Genomic DNA, 22556 nt, shown 5'->3' with positions numbered 1-22556 from the left:
TCAATGTGTGTGGTGGGCCAAATAAGGTGTAGGATGCTGTGTCTCGTCAGCTGATGGTGGCCGCACGCGAGGACCAGAAGGCCGTCTAGTGCGGGGATGTGTCAACGAATCAAGGGGAGGGAGCTCCGACGGAGCGCTTCGTCCCGGAAACTCGAAAGCGCTGGGTGGTGGTTTTCTCTTCGCCCTAATTGGTTGCTCCATGATATTTGCTCGTGGCCAATCAAATGATGATGAAGACGGGGGCGATGGAGAGGGCGATGTTCGCGCCTCCTGCGCCGGAATTGATGATTGGACCATGTTCGAAGCGCTGGGTGGTGGTTTCCTTCTTGTCCTAAATGGTTGTCCCATAGCATTTGCTCGAGGCCAATCAAATGGCGACGAAGATGAGGGTGATGGAGATGAGGGGGGTGCTCGCGCCTCCTGCGTCGGTATTGATGATTGGACCGGCTTCGAATAGCTGATGGACGTATTAAGTCGAGAAGGTGCCGGTAAAATATCCATCTGCGGAGGAATCAAACCACGAATTCTTTGCGAGTAGACGAGAGCGGGGGAAGGATATGATACAGAGGGAGCAGGTATCGCTTGAGGTAAGGACAAGGCAGAATCCACGGGCATATGTTGTGGCTCATGAGGGCGATAATGTTCGATCTCGTACTCAGAGTCAAGTCCAGCACGATGTTCATAGCCCGGATTCAGAGCAACTGGGCGAGGCGAACGGGGTTTATGGGGTACCGATGTTCCGCGTCCTTTGACAAAGCGGGGAGTTGTCGGCGAGTTCTGAGCACTAGGCAGGCATTGGCGAGTGGTCTCAATGCGGAGATAACGAACATTGTGATGCCATACGCCCGGATCGATCGGTTGTGTCGTAACCGCTGTTATGACTAGAAGAGACAGATAAAGAAGCACTAGTACAGTTGGCTAATCAGCAGGGCTACATGAAAAAGTCTGGAACATACATATAATAGTACAGATCCAAGTAAAAGCTACAAGAACATTGGTCGACGAACAAGAATTGTCATTCACTTTGGTGGCTAGATGCATAATTAGCACATTGCTCGGATAAAAGATGATGGAATCAACCTTGTGCGGAGCATTGAATATGCGGTGCAATTGCGGTCACGGCGGCCGCACCACCTGAAGTAAATGTGAGACATATTTTCCCGATGGGCACGGAGAAACGCACCCAACTGCATGAGCCAGATGAGTGCTACCCATGCACATTCGATCCACACTCGCGAAGAGAATGGATCTGTACATAGTAAGTCGACGAAAATACTAGAGAAGATGTCAGTATCTGGGAACAACAGACACAGAACACTTGCATTGGAAAGATAAAAGCAAGGCTAAAGGCGCCCAGAAATATGAGATAGACATCGACTTGCACTGAGGATGGATCTTAGAGTGATGACATGACCCATACGAATCACTACGTACCAGTCTGGCTTCCTGTAGCTTGGACGAGGCTGCGATTCCATACAGCAATGGTGCATATGATGGCATTACAGACGACGAAAAGACCTATCGGGCGAAGGATATGTGACAAAACATCCAAAGGTGAGAAAACAAGGCATACCGAACAGAATATAACGAGCGAAAAGCAGAGTAGACTTCATTTTCGATATTGATAGGATTTTAGGAGTACATATGCAGATTAAAGGACCTGAGAGATTAAACCTCACGGCAGGAGGAGCAAGGAAGGGAAGCTTAGCTACAAAGATCCAGCTTTGTGCAGGAATGACCGTCTTGCGTTAACTTAGGTCCCATGCTTATGCACCCGATTACAAAGTCCGCGGCACCGCTATTCAAGCATTCACAAACACGCTTCCCACAGATATTTATCGATAATTATCATGCATAATCTGCGTTTGACTTTTATGACAGATGAACTTTATAATACAGATGGGTGATTGAGTAATAACAAGTTAAATGAAGTCAGACAGATGGAAGTCCAGAACAAAGTTATTATACACCGATGGTGACTTCGTCAAGAGCGACAGAGATATCCAGCCGAACATTCGACCAGCGGCCATTGGGAAGACGGGCTTCTTGATTTTTCTTCTACGAGGACAAGGGGGGTGGGCGGGAAAAGGTCAAGAAACTATCCGAGTGAGAGGGGAATATTGTCCGGCCTCGCTGAAGGTCGGCCATACTAGGAATATAAGATCGGACTTCTGCAGAACAGTCCTGCTGCAGATGATCTATCATGTCAAAGATTCGCCGGGGCACTACGGATGTGTGGCGCAAAGCGTTTTCTAGTGCAGAGTAAGCAATGCGGTACAAGGTGTAAAATCAGAGGCATACCAAGTATCGACCCAGATAAACGAGCGACGCCAATGCGAACGCCCACTATGCTATCATTGCTTAACCGCTCGAGAGTGTGCCATCTTGCATCATCCACTAAGATTGATAGCCCACCTACTGAGGATGCTAAAGCCTGTTGACATGCAACAAACCTGTAGAACAATGTAAAAGGCTGAATGCAGTAGAGGATACACCTACGTCATTCGTCTCCGAAAAATTGGAGAGTTAGCTAGCGAAAGTATATCTTCGTTGATCAGGTTTAGAGTAGGTCTCCAGACGTCTTGCGGCGCTATTCGACAGATCTTCAGAGCAGGACGGAGTCCTTGTTAATCAGAACCACTGTTTGTCAAGCCTCCACGCACCACAGAGATAGCGGTCTCCCTCACTGCACCAAAGTCGTCTTCAAGTGCTTTTCTTAACAGTGCACGTATGCTATCAGGTCGTTCAGGTCCGCCAGCGAGGTCAGCGATAATCTTGATGACGCCTTCACGCGCTCTCCAATTGCGCAACCAGCCTTCCTCCCATGCATTGAGCAGACCGGCGATCACCTCCTCCCTCGCCCTTCCCTCGCCCAAAGCCTCAACAAAGAGAGGGACAGCCTCAATTGCTTTGAATTTAATCTCGTGATCGTCTTCAGATCGCATCGCATCCCACCACAGGCTCATCATATCTCGTTGAGCATTGTCTGGACCGATAATCTTCGCTAATTCACCAAGGCTCGCAGCTAATGTTCGCCGAATTTTAGGCGAGCGGTCCTGCGCGAGTGTGAGGTATAGTCCTCGTAGCTCTCCCCATCGCGCTCGGCCAAGGGTAAATGCTACCGCAGGAAAGTTAAATGCACACGCAAGCGGACGAGCTGGGTCATCATCAACTATTAACATTGGAGCATTTGCTGCACGAAAAAAAGTATTCGTTAATCATCACACATGATTGATGAATCATCAATACGCACCGGACAGTACCTGTAATGGTGATCGTCGAGTAGGGTGTACATAACGTTCTCGTGGTGGAGAGTTATTGTCGATGCCAAGGAACAGACGTAGAAGTTCATCGGGTGGTCCGCGGTCATCATCATGGAAGGTGTATACAACTTCTCCTAGGGCCTCCAGGACCCCAGTGCGAACTGGAGCAGATTCGTCTCGCGACAGAGGCATGATAGTAGAGACAGCGATTGATCGGCGCAGGCTTGATGGCAAACGTGACAAAAGCGCAGGCAAGGCAAAAAGGGAGGAATGCCTCACGTGCCATGCGGGATCGGCACGTAGGGATTCAAACAATGGAAGCTATGGGGAATAGTGTTAAGAAGTTGATAAGTTTGAGTGCAGCGTACTCACGAGCGAGCCAATGATAAGCTCATCGGGAACGACTTTCGCAAGAGCACCCAACGCAAATGACGCCTCTCTTCTGACCCAGTGGATAGGATCTCTTCCGACTCGTTCAACTTCTCTCACGAAAGCACGTTGAGTATCGGCCCTCGGTGTGCCTGCATGAAAAGAGTTGTTGACAAAGGTATATGATGAAGTTGGTATCATACGTACCCCCAGCAACTACGGCAGCAATGAGACTCATGCTTGATAGTCGTCCAACAGCGGCTTGTTCGCCGGGATCCATGTCTTCCTCCCCGTCCATCTCAGTATCAGAATTTGCAGATCCAGCGTGAGTCGTGAGTAGGTATCGAGTCGTGCTCCCAGGGTCCCTCAGTAATCTGCATTGGACTGTGTTGACCAGTATTCTCCAGCTGGAGAGATAATACAGCAATGGGTGATGTTACTACCCCAATGACTCCGGCTTCAGGAAAGGGCGGGGGTACACCAGCTGGTGGACTAGGAAGGTTAGAAATGGGCGGTAGAGTCGATGCCGTCGCAGGGGATGTGCGTTGCTGAAGTTTGCGTGGTTGGAAAATACGGATTGACGGGACTGTTGCTTGGTAAAGGATCTGGCTGAGGAACCTCTAACGCGGGTGTATACCACACTTCATCCGGATCTATTTCATCTTCGCCTGGTTCAAGGCGGCCCATACCTATCACAAGTTGCTGGATGACCTCTTCTTCGAACAGCATCCTTTCGTGTCTCCCGAATAATCCGCAAGATAGGTCATCAGCGTGTTGGTCTCCCAGATCATCAGCCTTATGTATTCTTGCCAGTAATTCAACAACGGCAGATCTCGCAGAGCCGCTGACAACTCCGTTTGAGCTCAGGAGGAGCGTTGCTAGAATAGGAGTGAACGCCTGGACTGAAATTAACGTGACCTGATCGTCAGATTGAGGCTGAGAATAATCGGCATTAGACGGGTCGCTCGGCTCTTCAACCAAGTGACAATGCTACATGTGCGATGAAATTCAATGTCACAGGGTCAAAATCGATAATGAGGTAAACCGACCGTGAAAAACCACCACATGATGGAAACAAGCTCCGCTGATAGAGCCTCTTTCACTGCCTCGTCTAGAAATATCATTAAAGCCGGAGAACCCCGGAACTGCGCGACGGACACACCTTCATCAACAGACAAACTCGGGAGCAGAGGTAGGACATACTCGACAGCCTCTATAGGCGATACCTGCGCTAGGAATGCTGGTAGAGCATGTGAAATAAATACCCTGTACGCGATACTTTGTTCTCAGCAGTGTTTAAGCGCTACTACTACGCAAAGCCTACCTGTGATGCGCTGATCTACTACGAGAAAAAAGGTATATCTTTTCAAGGGTACTTAAACCCTCATCATCGAGGGTGAAATCTAGTGCAAAGTCAGGCGATGAAAGGGCCTCGAGTGGTGGTATTGTTTCGATTTCAACAGAGGCTATTGATGGAATGTTTGTGAGCGGTGGTGATGGCGGTGTGGAGTTGCCAAAGATAGGAACAGGCGGAGGATCTGGTGGTGGATCTTCGCCTTGCGGAGAGGTGACAGGTGTAGAAGGAGCAGTATGGAAGGAAAGTGTGGGCGATAGCGGAGGGGAATCAAGAGGATTCTCACCCGGAGAAGGGGAAATAATAAGTGGTAGTGCGAAGGCGCCCAGCACCTGTGGATAAGTCAGACGTATATGAGAAAGAGGAGTGGTTGCCCTTGCAGGAGCCGAAGGACGTTGATGAGCCTCCGAAATGGGTTCCAGTGGTACAGGTTCCTCTGAGGCGGGGTTGCTGTGTTGAATATCGACAAGAGACACTACATTACCCATGTTGGCATAAGATACATCAAGGAAATAGAAAGATGATGGGGACGGACTTTGGAAGAGGCCTTCCTATAAGACCCCTCGAGGAAGGACCGCGGGGAGTGAAGTGAGGGGGACACGAGGACAACGGGCTGCCCAGTAAAGAGCGAATTAAGAAATGACGCAAGGCCACAATGCAGCAAGTCAATCTTGGTCAGTTTAGTACACAAGTTCATTACAGAATAATACAGACGCATTACTGAAGAACTGCCTGCAGATGAGAGTTTGCACCGTGGTGAATAGCTAAATTCACGGTGAAATTTTCAAGTAAGCAGCAGCAGCAGCAGCCCGGAGGATTGAAGCGCTAGCCAAGGTCAGGCTAGGTACCTAGACAGGACGAAAAGAATTACAAGACAGAGCCGAAAAGAATAAGAAGGGACCGGAACGGGAGACTGAGGGAGGACGAGATTGTACAAGCAGAATTGACACCGCGGAAAATGGGATCAAGTTTAGGCAAGTCCGGAGAATCGGAATAGCAAACCTGTAAATTTCCTTGTGATGTCATCGGCTGTAAGGCACATATTGACGTCATTTTATGCGTGTTCCCCCGTATTCGATTCCCTTCCTTTCCCACGCTCCCCGAATACCGATGATAATCCACATGCACATACATCCCCCATTTCATTACTAGCGCCGTAGTCTTATTATTCTCTCCTCGAGTACAACACATGTCGTCGCAAACGTGTAAATTTAGTCCACTGACTGACCTGAGCATGCCAATGATATATGTCATACCCCCCGATGTAAGTAGCGCAAGCCATGTGTCCACAACGAAATTGACTTGTTAGGTGTGAAGTGGTTTGCCACGCCGAAACCGACGACTAGCTCCTTCGTAGGTCCTAGCACTGACGTGTAGTCCACTCGCGTACTCTGGCGAAGCTCCAACTTTACTCAATTTGTTATGCTATAGTGGTTTAATAACCCACTGACCTGACACACGAACATGGGCATAGGAGTCCTTTTCCATGATGTACCGCCCACGCGTCGTCGTTGAGGTCACCGCTTGCATGAGTCACGATTGAGGTCAACTTGGGCACAAGCGTGTAGGAAGAACACCGAGCGCAGCGCTGCCCTTCGTAGGGCATCAAATTGCACGGCCATGGTGGCCGGGTAATAGTAAGGGGTGACCCAGAGGTCGGGTATGACACTCTTAAAAATGCTCTGTTAGCCAGCTGTGAACTTTCACTGCGACCGCTTTCATTAAACATGCTTATGGCTATCCCAATAATAAAGAGTTGCTCAGGAACAAGCGTCATACGTACCAGATCCGGAGATGGTCTATACGATAACAGCGCGCCCTTTTACAATAGTACCAGCGTCATTTGAGATCATTCATGAATGAGCTGCGCCAGGCCTTGTCCCGGCGGTGAAATCCCCGGTAAACCCGCGATAAGAGATATTTATGATTGAGGTTAGGGTAAGATCATTTACAGATCTGAGCGGCTTGGGCGCGGTGATTGAGTTCAGAGTATGGTAAAGAGGTAAAGAGGACACACCTTTGATGACAGGGAGGACTGAAGCTTGTTGTTGTCACGCATATCCATGTTACACGCTTCACTCAGTCTGACAATCAGTCAGCGAACAGGATAAACTTGTTGCAGTTGATACGCACCTGTCGGACGGAGCAAGGAACTATCGTGTAATGGTCGGTTCTGGAGCATGGAAGGGTTTGAATGCCGTGCACAGTAACGCAATCGTGACGGGTGCCACTTGCCTGCTGATATACTCCCGTGTACCATGTTGGCTTGCCGAGAACCTTAGCGACGCCGCATTCTGCGACAGGAGTAACAGATGCTGCGACCTGCCCTCACTGATGCCACAATGAGTTTGAATGGGTAGGGCAATACATCTAGCAACATGCACGAACATCACGCAATCGATAGACTGCTAAATCAGGTTGTAGTAACCAAAATATTGTCTTAGATCTAGATCATATCTTGACGTATCGCTTGATTCATGATGCGGATGAGCCAAAGCCTAAAGGGCTGGTAGTGTTTTAAGTTCTACTTTTCAAATGCAGTCAGAGACGTGCCAGCGGAAGGCCACTGAACTTATCGTTATCGATGCCGCTGCAGGGCAGCTACTCTGAGTGAGCAAACCGCCAGCTCAAACCCTTTGAATCGACCATTTCGTTACTTGCTGGCGATCGTCCATCCGGATTCCGGACATGTGAAAAAGGCGGATAATGATTCAGCAGTTCTTCGTGACGATGATCAGAAACCGGACAAATACATATGTAAAGAAAGATAAATCCAGAAGATACCTAGACAACAAAAGTCCAACATAAACCCCGCCCAGCCGAGTGATGCAAACATGCATGCTCGTTGTCAAAGTATACGTGTGTATGTGAGAATTCTATTACAAACCAAGTTACAAGCAGTACAACCCACAACAGATCGAGCGTCCTATAGCTGGAGGAGAGGTGACCCAGGTATCACTAAGTGTCACGGTGTAGGAAGGGATGGATGGATGGGACGCAATAGATGAAAGACCAAGTAATATAAAATAGCGGGATGTGGGACATGCTAATAATGCAGAGGCCAGCAAAAGAAAAATGTTAATGAGGAGCGACATAATATCGGCACGTAGAGGGGGAGCACCATCATGCAGTAGCCATCTTGGAAGCCACAGTGCGTTCGCTCTCTAGCTTCGCCTTGTTGCGTTCGAAGGCTTGCTGCCGGCAATCTTCCAGGTTGTTGCAATTATGATGTTCAGGCAAGCGATGCTGAAAGGGTTGCGATGAGTGAACTGCATACGACGTAAAACGATCTACTAACTGCGCCACAGAAGTCCGCCCTGCAGTGTGGGCACTGGCCAACTATGCGAAGAGCTGCGGAATTGCAAGGAGTCTCAGACTGGAATTGACAACGCTTCTTGGCAGGCATGGTGGTGGCAAGTGAGTGAGAACCTGTAAATGACCGGCTATGAGCTCGAGATCAGATCAACAAAGGGGAAACATACTGTGAAGAGTGGAGGGAAGGATGCTCGAATACGCAACGATGGTGGTGGCAGGAGGGGAAGGGGAGGTGGAGGTGTGTCGATCTTATAAGGCGCACAGCTTCGACGACGCGTCAGCCATGTAACTGCTAAGCCTCCCAAAATAGCCGCCAGCACGTGGCATAGAGGGGTAAAGGTATCCTGCGGGAGTCCGAATCGGCGACCTTACTCTAGCGATCCGGGTCATAACAAAATAACGAAAGGAGCTTACTGAGAGCCACCGGTGGTAGCAAGAAGGTAAAGGAACCCAAGAACTCGAGTACCCGGCAATTTCAACAAACCGTGGCAAGCCATACTAAGTTAGTAACTAAAACACTCGGAAATCACGGGCTTCATCACGAAATCGGCGAGTCGAAGGTTTTGACAGAGTCAGATCAAAAATCCATGAACATATTACCTTGCACACAGGGTTTCTGGGACCCCCATACTTAAGTAGTAATTGCTGTACACATTTCTCATATTACTGTTGTTTGCCATAGATAGGATTCTTATTGAAGTGACTTGGTGTTGTCGAACTGGCATGGTTACAAAAATTATTCGGATACCGGGAGTCGAACCCGGGGCCGCTGTGTGAAAGACAGCAATGTTAACCGTTACACCATATCCGATGTATCATGAGCTCTCGACATTGCACTCATGAGCCGGCGTTGTAACGCTGACTTGAATGAGAGGCATCCTTGCGTCTAATTGACTTTTTAAAGATTGATCTAGAGGTGACTTAGCTGTGAGCTACCCTTCACTCTGTCGACACACAATGACCGATCAACCCACAAAACAAAAACTATGGGGCGGGAGGTTTACAGGCAAAACAGATCCTCTGTACGCATATGACTCGCGATGAATCACTGATATTCTGATGGTCTCGAAGAATGCATGCGTTTAATCAGTCCCTCAAGTATGATCAGAGGATGCATGCTGCCGATATTCGTGGATCCATCGCGTATGCAAAAGCTCTCCGACGCGTTGGTCTTCTTACCGAGGAAGAAGAAGTCAAAATGACCCAAGGTTTAGATGCTGTCGGTCGAGAATGGGCAACTGGTCAAGTACATACCTCATTCACGAGGCACTCAATCCGGCGTTTTATCTCATAACCTTGCGTCACAGTTCCAACCTGCCGCTGATGATGAGGACATCCACACTGCAAACGAACGCAGACTAAGTGAGCTGATTGGCTCACTCGGCGGAAAACTTCATACTGGACGGTCTCGCAATGATCAAGTGGCGACTGATATGCGCCTTTGGCTTCTCGGTGAAGTGGATGATATCGAATCCAGTCTTAAATGTCTCGTGCGCATCACTGGTAGAGCGTGCAGACAAGGAGAGAGATATTCTCCTCCCTGGATATACCCATCTCCAAGTAGGTGCATGCTTCTCATACAAGGGGGTCGCTCATGGTGAGGCAGCGAGGACAACCCATTCGGTGGTCACACTTCCTGTTGTCGCACGCTTTTTCGTTCCGCAACGATCTTGAGCGACTTCAACAACTCATCCCCCGTATTTCCGTTCTGCCACTTGGAAGCGGTGCCTTAGCCGGCAATCCATTCTCAATCGATCGCGAATTTCTTGCCAAAGAACTGGGGTTCATTTCACTTGCCGAAAACAGCATGTGGGGGGTCGGTGATCGCGACTTCATTGTCGAATTTTTGATGTGGTCAAGCCTCACCATGACTCACATGAGCCGTCTGGCTGAGGATTTGATCATATATTCCACTGCCGAGTTTGGCTTCGTCACTCTCAGCGATGCATATAGGTATGGTTTTGTACGAACGGCAGTCTGAGACGTAATCATACCTTGTCTTTAGCACCGGCTCGAGCATGATGCCCCAGAAAAAGAACCCAGACTCTCTTGAACTATTGCGAGGAAAATCTGGGCGCATCTTTGGCGATGTACGTCATGTGGTATTGTGGTATTATCAATTTTCACCAGTGCAACCCCTTTCCTAGATGGCAGGATTCATGATGACGCTGAAGGGTTTACCGTCGACATACAACAAAGATCTTCAGGAAGACAAAGAACCATTATTTGACACTGTCGATAACATCTCTGCATCGCTCAAGATCGCAGAGGGTGTCATAGCGACTATGGAGGTCCGTCTAATTTCATTATATTTCTATGGCACTCAGTGACGTGGTGGTCAAATAGGTCCATGGCGAAAAGATGCAACAAGCACTGACTATGGATGTCCTCGCTACCGATCTTGCTGATTATCTCGTCCGGAAAGGGGTTCGTATTCTTATCGGCTCACGCTTATTACTTATTGACGACTGAGTAGGTACCCTTCCGTGAGACGCATCATGTCTCCGGCCGTGCCGTTGCTTTGGCCGAGGCTAGAAAATGCCAGTTGAATGGATTGTCTGTTGAGGACTACAAGGGTCTACACGAAAAGTTCTCTGACGATGTGGTCGAAGTCTTCGACTTCGAAGCCAGCGTTGAGAGAAGGACATCTATCGGTGGACCAAGCCGCAAGACGCTGGACAGGCAGATCGCGGTCTTGCGAGCAGCGCTTGGCCAAAAATAATACTGATACTACTACGAAATCTGTTTGGTCACCGATGTCAATCGCTGCGACTTCAGTCAATCAATAATGTAGTACATGAGCCCTTACAACTCATAGCCCTGAGACGACAACCGTTGAACCTGTGTCTGGGAGAGGACCACTAGCACTTTAGTACTATAATTAATACTGCGGGCTTGTGACATGCATATGCTGTGATTTGTGGCTGTACTCGCTTCGTTCTTAATACTCCAGCAAGCACTCATCCGACTCATCGGGACCCTGCAGTTCATTTACACGATTATATATATTATACACAAATTTCACCTCATCTTTTTCCAAAACACATCTACCTTCTTTCAACATACCTTGACGACATAACATGGATAGGTTGGCGGCAATGAGAGTACGTTTATCCTTTTTTTCACATCAAGGGTGTATAGTTGATGTATTCTGCACTACAGGCCCAACAACAGGGCGGGTGAGTTCGCCTGTCATTCAAATTCATACGGGTTCTTCTGACTTCACGGGATTACAGTAATTCGGGCTACCAAAGACAAAATCCATATGCCAGGCAAGACGACCATGAGTACGAAATGGCTGACGTGCGGGATAGCTCAACAAACCTGACTTCAAGAGGCGACAGTATGTCGGATTTTTATGCGGAGGTGGGTGCTTCTCGTCAGGACTACATCGCCCAACTAATGTGTTACAATTAGATTTCATCCATTCAAGACACTATTAAGACTTTCAACGCCAACGTTTCTCGCATTGACGAGTTGCACTCTCGTTCACTGAACAACACGGATGATACTGCTGCGCAGCGCAATGCCTCTCAGCTACAAGAGCTCGTGGAGGATACCAGTGCCCTAAGTGCGACACTCAAGCGCCGTGTAAAGGACCTGGAGAGGCAGGGAGGCAGCGGGCGTGACGGCCAGATCCGTAAACAACAAGTGTGCCACTTTTTACAGTAGCAGAGGAGTGACTAAATTGGCTCCTAGACGGCTCTCGTCAAGTCGAAGTTTGTTGACGCCATCCAATCCTATCAGACTGTTGAGCAACAGTATCGCCAAAAGTACAAACAGCGAATGGAGCGACAATTCAAGATCGGTAGGATGGATGTATTATTCTTTGTCCGTCACTTATGGTTAACAATCCCTAGTTAAGCCGGATGCTACGCCTGAAGAGGTTCGGGCCGTCGTGAACGACGAGAATGGGGGGCAAATATTCAGCCAAGCTGTATGCGGTCTTCATCTATTCCTTCAAACAGAATCTCATCCACGTACTAGTTGATGAACTCCACTCGATACGGCGAATCAAGAGCAGCATACCGGGAAGTACAGGAGCGGCACCAGGATATCAAACGTATTGAGCAAACCATTGCAGAACTTGCTCAGCTTTTCAACGATGTGCGTCCTGGCATTCTTAGCCGAGTTAACTGCTAATCTCTGGAAATTTTCAGATGAGTATGTTGGTAGAACAACAAGATGAAACTATCAACACGATTCAAACAACAGCAGAAGCCGTCGAAAAAGACATGGAATCCGGGTAAATGTTTCCCTTGGAATAATTGTACAGTCTCTAAACATTTCTGCAGCCTCCAGCAAACGGGAAAAGCTGTCACCTCTGCTCGCTCAGCCCGCAAAAAGCGGTGGATCTGCTTCTTCCTTTCACTTGTCATCATCGCAATCATTGCCATTGTCGTCGTCGTCGTCATCAAGAACAAGTAAAACGTCTGTTTGTGACTCGTCTGCACCTGTCGCCTCATGCTTATTCCACCATCTTACTTAATAACCTGTCACCTACCTGGTTGCTCACGCTCTTTACTATCTACCTTCTCTATCAGTCAATTGGACATTAGGTTTCTATTATTACAGTTTGCACATAGACATTGATATCAAGACATTTTAAAAGACAGACCATGAAATCTAGACCTGAGCGCAGCCTCGGCACCAGGGGCCGTGCTATGAATGCAACCCGCACAGGTTCACACACGGGGATTGTTCTTAGGGAGGGCCAGTCATAATGCATGAAGTATCCCAGAGCAGTGGTTGCGAAACAACAAATTAGGGGTCCTTGTACAAGATTGTATGATAGATTGTACAGAAAGCATAATTCTGCAAGCTCGAGAAAATCCATATAACCAGGCACAATAATTCGACAATTTGCACTGGACAGCCTAGACATCAGACAAATGCAAAAATACTGCGCAGATCTCCATAATGTATGTTGCCAATACATGCACCGATGTGGACTATACTTGGTCTCTCCAACTGCGCCAGAGGTATCCTGTGACGCCACACGCAACTATGGCAATTGCAGTATACCATGAAAAGGTCGTGCTCCAGCACTCGATGCCTTTACAGACAACACCATCATTTGAGTGGCTGGCGGCATTAAAGGCGTAGAAGTATGAGAATGCAGGAGTACCGAGGAAAGGAGCGTAGGTCAGAATGCCGAAGTTGCGTCCGAGGTTTTCTATACCCCATGCAGACGACACCAGACTCGGTCTATAGAACAAGCCAAACAACGTCAACCGGAACATACTGGAAACAAGAACTAACGGAACGTACAAGATTGTGAAAGCTGAACCGTAAGCGATCCCAGCGCCGATACTAATAACCTGATGAGAGTGCAGATCAGGTTCAAGATGTTGTCACTGACCTAAGAGCCCACAAGTCCACCTGTGACCTTACGCCGAGTACCATCCACAGATAGGTCAATACAAGCACTAGTATCGAGAAGAAGAGAAATGCTACACGGCTGACACAGCGCTTGCGGGGGACATTTTGGGTACCAGATGCAGTGGCTGTGGGAGAAACGAAGTCTGCCAAAGGTCCGACAACCAGACGAGACAGCGTGTTGGCAACAGAGAGAAAGCGGACTTGTGTTGCAGTTGCCATATCAGTAGACGGAGCTACGATTGTGCTTGAAGCTTGTGATGCAAGAGAAAGGACTATTGTGCCAATGTTGGATATCACCATTTCGCTCTTGCCAAGTTAGAATATCAGGTCAATCCAGTGATGTGAGAGCAAACTCACAGAACCTAATATCACGAACAAGACGAACGCCAGAGCCCAGAAATAACGGTCCTTGGTAAGGTCAACTACCGAACTACTCTTGATGGGGGAAGCAACGACGATGCCAGTCTCGGCTTCAGCAGTATGATTGCGCTTTCCATGGAGAAGAGCTGTTTGCTCGTCGATTTGGACCAACCCTTCTGGATCCTCCAAGACAACACTTGGAGAATCTTTGGGGAGAGGTATGATATGGAGAGTGAGGGCACCGAACAAATGAACGGCACCGCAAAAAAGGGCCAGGAATTGTAAGAAGCGCGTGATATCAAGGCCTTCGTCAGGATGGGAGAAGAACCTCGAAGCCAATATTGATATGAACATCGGCGATAAGCCGAACAAGGTAATGCTAGTTCCAGATGCTATGCCGATGAAATCCGGGAAGTTCTTACAGGCGGCAAATAAAGAAGAGAAATATCTAAACAACGATAAGTGTCGAAAACCCCGAGGAAGTGAGCAACCGACGAGAAGGCAGTTCCAAGTCCCGCGATAAAGAAGTAGATGGTGAGATGATGGAACGTAGATGTTGAGGGTACGGTGATGTCGTCTGGTGTGTTAGCAATTTCCTTCGCAAATAATCCAAAGCCTGCGAAGAACAGGCAACTGGCGATGATGGAACAGGCCCAAGGACCGTATTTGTCGACAACCTTGCCTATGATGGCTGCAAAGGGATATTGGCCCATCATCCCGCTAGGAAGCCGATCAGCCATCATTTTGTGTGCTGGAAGATGAGCTTACGCCAAGGCTATGGTAGTCAGTTGAGGTTGAGTCAACTTCAAGTGATCGACCAAAGCAGGTGACATGAGGGGAAAGGTGAAAACACTTCCACCACAGAGCCTACATTAAATTAATGATATAAGTCAGCTTTGAGGTTGGACGCGCGAGGGTATGACAGACGCATTGGCAGCAATGGACACGCAAGCGAGGGCGAGCCGAGCTCGACGCAAATGAGTGGGTTGAGACTGGGACTGTGCAGAAAGAACCTGAGGCATGTTATAGAATGTACTGGACGGTGTTCCGTTGCATGAAATGGGCTGTTTGAATGAGAACTCAGAGGATAAGTGATAGTACCCCAGTGGCTGCAGTCCCTCTCGGGAAATCCCATATAGTGACTTGCTCTTCTGATCATTCTTCAAACTGCGAGTTTTCAATCTTGGTTTCATCCAAGGCATATGCATGATCATCGACCTAGCTACATAGGAGCTACTCAGCTATAGATCTCAAGTTCTTATAAGTTAGTACAATGACATGCCTGAAGTACTTGACTAACGTTATCCTTGTACAAATAGGGAACAACATGCATGTACGTAACGAACAAAAGAATCGAAATTGATAGACTTGCTCGCATCCACAAGCTTTGGAAGTCCCACAGCTTTTTGTTCAGTCTTTCTTATATTCTGCGATGCGTGTAGGTAATCCCCTGCTCCCGTGTTTTCCAACGTCCCTTCCTCGAGCCACCTCTGGAGGTGTTCTCGTTTGTACTTGACATTAATATTCTCTACTATCTCACATCCTGCATTATTTTATCGAACGAACGGACGGCGGCCCTACAATCATTGTATAGATCTGTCATGGAATCTTTCCCTGTATTTTTCAAGGTTCGAGCTGTAACTTTCAGTGCGTGTCACCTCAATCGATCACTGCGTAAATATCTGATCACCAGTTTCATTAGGCTCCGTCATTCTCATTAGCTTTCTGTGGACTGTACTTCTTTCAGTTCAAGTTTACACCCGCTGGGACATATCTGACCGCTGCAGTCGTGAGCTGTCCAATCACAGTTATTGTACTGAATGTCTGCTGAGATGGGGCCCATGTCAATCAGGCTCGTTAACCGCTGTCTTCCTCTTGACCAATGCGACAACAATCCTGATTCTACCTTTCCTGTAGGTCATTTTGACATTTTCCACACCGGCGTGCTTGACAGGCATTGCGTTGCAGATTACTACTTGAGTTCCGAGTGTGGTTGGATGCCGCTCGAATATTATTACTTGTAATAGGACAAATAGGTGCGGCACCTGTAAGCGGTTGTGTAACAACCCTCATAATCTGTTTCCAGGATCTGCTGTCGCTTTCACTTACTGGAATCCTCAAATACAATGCCCAGATCAAAGTACGTCTGATACAGATGCCTCGAATTTATGTACCGTTCTAATTTGACTTCAGCAGCCGACCAGCAAGGTGTCTGCAAATTGATCAACTTCTACATGCTCATGGGCTGTTGGGTAGTTCCTATCATATGTCAGTTGCAAGCTAATTTTTCTTGTGAACACAACCGCTTACAGCCTGAGCAGTTATTCTATATGCCAGCTACTTTGCTGCCATGGTTTACCGCCAGTCGAGGATACCCGTGGTGGTCGAGTCGCGCGAAAAAACCTTTACGGGTATAGGGTCACCTCTCGTGGTAGACCCAGAAATGGCGATCGCTTCGCCCCATCTTCCTGTTCTCGACATTCGGGCTTCAATGCCACCACTTCGCACTTTGTCATCTGACTCTGTGTTGTTCCCACGTCCGGAGGCAAATATTGCATCTCCACTCACGACCACTGCCATGCCACGTCGTGCCTCTCGTGATCCGCATTCGGTTGTCTTGCAACCAGGAGCACTCGATAAACGGGATTCGCAGTCTCCTCAGCGACACATGTCTCTCGCGCCGTCATTCGCTGAATTTGTACAGGGTGAAAGTAATGCTCGCAAGTCGGGGCGATTGTCAAAACCCCTACCACCCTGGTGTATGTAACTATCATGATAGTCTACTTAGATTCCACGTACTAGTAATCAATCAATATGTAATATTGTAAACACGGCAAAGCCCTATCGACCTAGATCTATTTAAAGATCTGACTGTACTGGCAGCCAAAGTGCGATTAACTCAATATTGTCACCGACGTTTCAAACGGAGAGAGTACCAGGCGCTGCACTAGGCTACGCTCAAACTTTCATGACTACATACCTATAGCTTCACTCGATCATAAGCTTTCGAGTGACTGACGACGAACATGACGAACTGGGACCCAACTGCAACTAAAGTATGCGTCGTCTTTGTCCTTACCTCACATCCACAAGAAGTTTATATTCCCTGCAGGTCTTACTGCGGTCGACATCGCAGCGTCTTGGTCAAATTCAAGAGCGAATAGACTCTCAAGGACAAATCACCCGACGCGACATTGCAACGCTATTGCAACAGAACAATACTGCTCTTGCACGCGCCAAAGCACAGAATCTCATACAAGATGATGCGAAGGGCGACTTATTGGAAGTGGTGGAAATGTACGTCAGCACGGTCATTGAGCATCTTGGCGAGTTGGACGAAGGGTGTGTTTCCAAGCCTTTCATAAAATTGGGCTATAGCTGATCGCAGCGACCGTGCATTAGGCGTTCGCCAAGCCCCGTCCTTGCAGAGGCTGCAGCCTCCATCATAGCTGCAGCTCCCAGTGTTAGTATTAAGGGTAAGCGTGAAACCAGGCCGTCTCGTGTGATCGATCGTACTCATGGAATCAAACAGAACTCAATGTTGTTCGGGATATGTTAATTCAGCGCATGCATCATCATTTTTCTAGTTCACCCAATAGCCTCGAAAAACACGTCCCTTTGCGTGCAAGTGTCTCTTTGGTTACTGTACCTGTTTACTGACGCCTTATTAGGTCATGCAATTACTACACTCCCCAACCCCTTCTGCATCCAAGATGAATGACTGTCTGACTAATGTATCAAAGGTGTATCATGTAAACTGGGCCGCAGAACCTCCCCGGCAGGATATGTGCGTGTTTTCTAGTTCTTTGTGAGGCAAGCTCAACGTTCGAGTTAGCTTGAATATGATCTCTGAAATTTTGGATCCACAAGGTTCACCCATTGTTGACTTACCTCGTCTGCGGAGGCTATGTTCGCAAGGTAAGAAACTACAAATCGTCATGGAGCAATATCTGATGCGAATCGCCAGGGTTACCCGATGAACCTCCATGGCTTAGGCCTAGGATATGGAAGTACGTGAAAGTCGGTGTGACTGACCTCTGACATACCTGACTTGCAATGTAGGCTTTTACTGGGAACAGTTCCGGTCTTGAAGTCAACATGGCAAAAAGAAAATCGGAAACAACGAGACAGCTACTATGTATGTGCCGTTCATGTCTTGGAACGCACACTTATGCATCGACTAGGATCTCGTTCGCCGTTTGTTATCACCACTTTACGACCTGCCAGCGCCCACGAAGCCGCTGAGCAACATAGATACGACGCTAATGAAAATATCCGAATCTCTATTTCGTCTTCCCCCTGGACTCTTCGACACGCTTGATAGTGGCCCAAACTGTCCAATTATGTCCCCATTAGATGAAAATGCTGACGAGGCCGAAAGGATTGGATGCGCTCATCTTCTTGATGCACGACTACAGGTCCTCCGCGCGCAAATTTCCACATCGAAACCCGCAGGTATTCCCGAAATTCGTCTAGAGCCTGACGCTGGCACACCCGAGTTGTCACAATTGCCGAGCTCGGATTCCATTGCATCCCGTAGACCAGGGGCACCCACCACATTATTACATGCTGGACCGTTCGGTGGTTCCAGCGCGCATCCACAGCACATCTCAGCCCTCCTCCGTCTGCTATATCTGCATTCATGTATAAATCCAGCAAACCAATCTCCAGACATTCCTTCCTTACTTGTACCGTTGTACGCTGTTCTTGTCAAGGAAGTGGAACCAGAAGATTTAGTTCACGCTGAAGCAGATACATTCTGGTTGTTCGAAGCTCTCGTTGGGGAGTTTTCTGAACTGGCAGATCAGGAGGGTGGTAAAGTTTGGATGAAGAAGTTCAGCGATCGATTGGCACAAGCCGACGGAGAACTTGCTGCGAGCTTGGTATGTGCTCTTCTTAGCGAATCATAGACTACTCCCGACTCTAGATGTAACAGCACACCAAAGGCTTGGATCCTATGCTTCCACATTACTCCTAGTAAGATGCACTCTTATCTGACATTTCATGGCTAACACAAGCTCGCAGTCGCTGGCTTGCACCTCTCTTGTCGCAAACACTTCCTCTTACTTCCCTCCTACCTATATGGGATGTGCTTTTCTCGTATCCAATGAGAACTCGAGACGAGAACCATAAACTCGACGCCCTCGTTGATATCTGCACGAGTCTTCTGATCCGTGCGCGTGCGCCGCTTTTTAGGTCGGTCAATCATTCATATGAACTGACGATTATATTGAATCCTTCTAGACTTGCAAAACCTGGAGGTAAGTCTCCGGGACTGTGGGCTGAAGAGCATGCTACCATTCGTCCTTCTTCTCCGCTTCGACCATGGGAGTTCAGTGATGCTTTCCTCGAGGGCATTGCTCTTTTGCAATCCTATCCGATTGAAGCAGCTGGTGGTATCGACCGAGTCTTGCAAACTGCACACGATTTGGCCCAAAGGCGCATCGAGGAAAATAGACTTCTGAAGTCGGACAATGCTACCCTCGGTGCTCGGATCAAAGCCACCATGTGGAAGGGGTTTACAAACCAAGTCGCTAATGCTGATAACGAGGAAGAGGAGGAAGATGATGAAGAGGAAGACTCGAGTTCGGATGAAGAGGACTCCCACGAAGACGGTAATGAGACAGAAACTCCGGCTGCTCCAACTCTGACTTCGCGTTTTGCCAATACGGTTTGGAGAGGGATTACCAACCAAAGCTCTATGGACAATTCACCGTCTCCACCATCGCCAACTTCCCCGCTACGACCACAGTCACCACCACTCCCTCATTCCCCTCAGATCCCCCCAGAGCAAATCACCTCAAACCCATCTCTAAGCCCACCACCTGCAAGTATTTGGGGTTATGCTGGAAAACTCAAAGACTCTGACACAATTGCGGCTTTCGCGAAAGTAAGCACAAATTGGCGCGCACGAGCGATGGATGCATGGGGCAGTCGACGCAATAGCTTGTCATCGAATGGAGATGCATCATCACCAGTGATCGCGAAATCTGAGTTACCGCCCTCAGTTCCGGACAAGTGGTCACCGCTGAGAGATGGTGCTAGCCATTCTAGAGATGGGAGTAGAGGGAGCTCGCTTCCTGGTAGCAGTCGAGGGACTACTTTTGAAGAACCTCCTCGCCCCGCATTCTTTCGATCACCACGAGACAGCTTTTTGCCATTGCCGCGCAGAGGAACTTACACCGCCCCTCCGAGCCCAGAAGTCCAGCCTCAGCGAGAAGATAACTTCATACACAAGGCGCAGGCCTCTCTGGCATCCTTGGCTGCTTTAAACTCGCGCACCACAACCTCACGTACATCAGCCCCACAACAGTCTCCCAGGGGTCCACCACGTCCTCTTCTACTCAATTCAAGCTCTTTGATCACCGCGAAACCTCCGTTGGCCGCGCACTCGGACGGCGGGATGCCAGTCAAACGACATGGCGATTGGATGGATGTTACGCGCAGCAAAGGACACGGACTGCGCACTGACTCGGTGTCTTCGGTTTCATCGCTGTCGCCTTCTGATGCCCTCAGCGGACCACACTCGAAACCAAGCATAGGCTCCAGATCTGACATCGAATCTGATGGCAACAGCCGGAGGGTGGCACTAAATCGCAAGTCGATATCGCCAATGGCACCTGCGTCCCGCGCGCTGCGAGGTCCTTGGACGACTTCTCCTTTAAGCGTGTCTGATGCAACGACACGCGATCCATCAACTAGAACATATATTAGGTCCGCCGCTGAGGACAGCTCGTCTGACAGGGGCTGGCGTGCATACACCCCCGCTGATTCACCCACAACGGTGTCATCTCCACCTATTCCTCCGACACCTATTACCATGGTTCATATCGAAGCAGGGAAGGTACGGGTGAATGGCGAAAGTCGGCAGAGTTCCTTTAGCGAAGATAGTATACCTCTGAGGTCACCCACACCAAGCAAGGTTTTACTACGAAAAAAGACTCCGCCTCTACAAGATACGGACAATTCTGACTCGCAGGATTGGACACCCTCCAGGAATCCCCATTTGCGCTCGAAGCGTCATCATCCAAAACTACCCAGCCTGCGAACTCGGGACGCCAACCTCCGGCCTACTTCTGTGGCCGAGCACAAGAACGTGAGCCCAAACTCACTCGCTCCTCCAGAGTGGCCTGAGGAGCAAGAGATAGTCATGACACCTCGTGCTCCTGAATTTGGTTCCACATCAACATCTCCGAATTTTTCGTCGCATTCTCCACGTCCTAGGCGGAAAGCATCCGGGGATACGGTTGGACGGTCACGGAAAATTTCGGGGGAATCGGTTGTCCGGCTTAGTAGATCTTCCTTCCACGAGGCGCGGGAAACTAGAGATAGTGCTGCAGAAGAAGGGGACGACGAAGGCTACGATGATATTCTGAGCGCATATGAGAGTGAGGAAGGGAGTAAGGAATAGATGTCCTCGTAACTGTTCCTGCTGGTAGTGTACTAGCTAATGCGATAAACTATAGGAAATAGGCCCAGAACGCTGCGTGAGGGAAAGGATTGTTTTTGATGGAAAAAATAGATGGTATATTATATGGGGGTATGCATATTGTCCGTGTGGTTGTAGAACATGAGTTCTTGCACTCCTTGATATACTTCAAGGAGTACGGGAAAGTGGGGCAAAATATTCTGAATCAAGGCAAAATTAGATTAGGGAAAGAAAAGATAGTAAGCAAATCGCTAACCTCAAATGCGACATCCAAAGCAATCTTGTCTGTGCTGGATCCGTGAACAGCAGCCAGATAATAGCGGACGTTCCATCTTCTTAAACCCTCATTTATGACGAAGTCTTCTAAAAGGGATGCGTGAATAAATCGCCTAGACACGAAGAGTGGCTTTAGCAAAGGGTATCCCCGATGCGTCTCGAGCTGTATACCGTAGGCTGGAAACACTAGCACAGACTCTGTTCCAAAAATGAGGAATGCACAGACACAACTTTTCGGAACATACCATGAAGAACTTGCACACAACGGCAGTACATGGTAAACCCAACTACCAGGACAACAAATGCACACAATATGGTGCTGCCGCGAAACTACAAAATTCAGAGACTGTTAGCTTTCAGCTCTTAAGCTGAGCGTCTTAGATACTGACTCTTGGCCAAATGAATGAGATGACCACGGGCAGACAAAGGTCAATCCACCCCCATGATGTCGCACCGCGAACAACATTCCCACTCCCATCCCGAGCAAGTTGCCAGTTCTCAACGCGATACTCCCGAAAACTAGGCCATTCTATAACAGATAGCTCAGGATGACAATCGAGTAAAGGTCTAGTCTGTTGCATTCATCGAGTTCGTTGAAGAGTGCAAAAAGATTCAAAAATATGAACGGATCAGCTGAGGTGCCGCATGTGACAAATCCGGACAAATAAAAAGTTAGAAGACATGAAAAAGGACTGCCCCAGTGAGGCTCGAACTCACGACCTTCCGATGCCAGTAAATAACAGTCGGACGCTGTAACCAACTCAGCCATGGGGCATGTCTTGTCGGTGCCACCTCGTCCAATTTAGCC

The 22556-nt window shown here is 48.5% G+C and overlaps 8 protein-coding genes and 2 non-coding genes across 10 annotated transcripts; 4 read left to right on the top strand and 6 right to left on the bottom strand.

Annotated features, from left to right (window-relative positions):
- On the bottom strand, nucleotides 1–5474 carry BJ212DRAFT_1294424 (armadillo-type protein; the record flags this gene model as incomplete). Its single annotated transcript, XM_041332206.1, has 13 exons — nucleotides 1–881; nucleotides 1081–1134; nucleotides 1184–1249; nucleotides 1435–1518; nucleotides 2302–2434; nucleotides 2664–3193; nucleotides 3254–3584; nucleotides 3636–3784; nucleotides 3840–4039; nucleotides 4207–4622; nucleotides 4682–4743; nucleotides 4795–4898; nucleotides 4957–5474. The coding sequence occupies 13 exons, from the start codon at nucleotides 5472–5474 to the stop codon at nucleotides 1–3; spliced, it is 3528 nt and encodes a 1175-aa protein (XP_041199895.1).
- A 2635-nt stretch (nucleotides 5475–8109) lies between these two features.
- BJ212DRAFT_1443221 (uncharacterized protein) lies at nucleotides 8110–8392 on the bottom strand (the record flags this gene model as incomplete). Its single annotated transcript, XM_041337793.1, has 2 exons — nucleotides 8110–8232; nucleotides 8285–8392. The coding sequence occupies 2 exons, from the start codon at nucleotides 8390–8392 to the stop codon at nucleotides 8110–8112; spliced, it is 231 nt and encodes a 76-aa protein (XP_041199894.1).
- Nucleotides 8393–9040: 648 nt separating this feature from the next.
- BJ212DRAFT_t6 lies at nucleotides 9041–9112 on the bottom strand. The gene has a single exon. It is a non-coding gene; the product is annotated as a tRNA-Glu (tRNA).
- A 1-nt stretch (nucleotide 9113) lies between these two features.
- Nucleotides 9114–11230, top strand: BJ212DRAFT_1565310 (putative argininosuccinate lyase). Its single transcript, XM_041341950.1, is given in 9 exon segments — nucleotides 9114–9323; nucleotides 9373–9547; nucleotides 9609–9791; nucleotides 9811–9861; nucleotides 9908–10254; nucleotides 10307–10391; nucleotides 10449–10592; nucleotides 10648–10728; nucleotides 10778–11230. 9 exon segments carry the CDS (start codon nucleotides 9259–9261, stop codon nucleotides 11021–11023), a joined length of 1377 nt encoding a protein of 458 aa, XP_041199893.1. The 5' UTR covers nucleotides 9114–9258; the 3' UTR covers nucleotides 11024–11230.
- BJ212DRAFT_1310045 (t-SNARE) lies at nucleotides 11231–13021 on the top strand. The gene is made up of 9 exons (XM_041333965.1): nucleotides 11231–11405; nucleotides 11464–11480; nucleotides 11538–11667; nucleotides 11719–11952; nucleotides 12001–12109; nucleotides 12162–12238; nucleotides 12289–12408; nucleotides 12462–12547; nucleotides 12597–13021. The coding sequence occupies exons 1-9, from the start codon at nucleotides 11382–11384 to the stop codon at nucleotides 12727–12729; spliced, it is 930 nt and encodes a 309-aa protein (XP_041199892.1). The 5' UTR covers nucleotides 11231–11381; the 3' UTR covers nucleotides 12730–13021.
- Nucleotides 13022–13253: 232 nt separating this feature from the next.
- BJ212DRAFT_1256504 (MFS general substrate transporter) lies at nucleotides 13254–15065 on the bottom strand (the record flags this gene model as incomplete). Its single annotated transcript, XM_041329794.1, has 7 exons — nucleotides 13254–13509; nucleotides 13573–13614; nucleotides 13664–13989; nucleotides 14041–14491; nucleotides 14539–14763; nucleotides 14812–14910; nucleotides 14971–15065. The coding sequence occupies 7 exons, from the start codon at nucleotides 15063–15065 to the stop codon at nucleotides 13254–13256; spliced, it is 1494 nt and encodes a 497-aa protein (XP_041199891.1).
- Nucleotides 15066–15478: 413 nt separating this feature from the next.
- BJ212DRAFT_26402 (uncharacterized protein) lies at nucleotides 15479–16902 on the top strand. The gene is made up of 6 exons (XM_041342782.1): nucleotides 15479–15690; nucleotides 15746–15956; nucleotides 16012–16079; nucleotides 16130–16183; nucleotides 16237–16311; nucleotides 16365–16902. Exons 1-6 carry the CDS (start codon nucleotides 15645–15647, stop codon nucleotides 16808–16810), a joined length of 900 nt encoding a protein of 299 aa, XP_041199890.1. The 5' UTR covers nucleotides 15479–15644; the 3' UTR covers nucleotides 16811–16902.
- A 1-nt stretch (nucleotide 16903) lies between these two features.
- On the top strand, nucleotides 16904–21566 carry BJ212DRAFT_26478 (regulator of Vps4 activity in the MVB pathway-domain-containing protein). Its single transcript, XM_041342785.1, has 12 exons — nucleotides 16904–17099; nucleotides 17156–17385; nucleotides 17446–17519; nucleotides 17576–17667; nucleotides 17715–17830; nucleotides 17879–17961; nucleotides 18011–18053; nucleotides 18106–18181; nucleotides 18228–18926; nucleotides 18980–19020; nucleotides 19069–19239; nucleotides 19288–21566. Exons 1-12 carry the CDS (start codon nucleotides 17070–17072, stop codon nucleotides 21452–21454), a joined length of 3822 nt encoding a protein of 1273 aa, XP_041199889.1. The 5' UTR covers nucleotides 16904–17069; the 3' UTR covers nucleotides 21455–21566.
- BJ212DRAFT_26470 (uncharacterized protein) lies at nucleotides 21514–22449 on the bottom strand. Its single transcript, XM_041342784.1, has 4 exons — nucleotides 22138–22449; nucleotides 21994–22078; nucleotides 21729–21946; nucleotides 21514–21672 (listed from the first exon to the last, which is right to left on the bottom strand). The coding sequence occupies exons 1-4, from the start codon at nucleotides 22327–22329 to the stop codon at nucleotides 21574–21576; spliced, it is 594 nt and encodes a 197-aa protein (XP_041199888.1). The 5' UTR covers nucleotides 22330–22449; the 3' UTR covers nucleotides 21514–21573.
- On the bottom strand, nucleotides 22441–22523 carry BJ212DRAFT_t5. The gene has a single exon. It is a non-coding gene; the product is annotated as a tRNA-Asn (tRNA).
- Between the last annotated feature and the right edge of the window lie 33 nt (nucleotides 22524–22556).

Source organism: Suillus subaureus, assembly GCF_016647635.1.
Source record: "Suillus subaureus strain MN1 chromosome Unknown BJ212scaffold_1, whole genome shotgun sequence".
Classification (NCBI taxonomy): Eukaryota; Fungi; Basidiomycota; class Agaricomycetes; order Boletales; family Suillaceae; genus Suillus; species Suillus subaureus.
The sequence above is the reverse complement of the archived record's forward strand: the minus strand, read 5'-3'. Positions and strand labels throughout refer to the sequence as shown.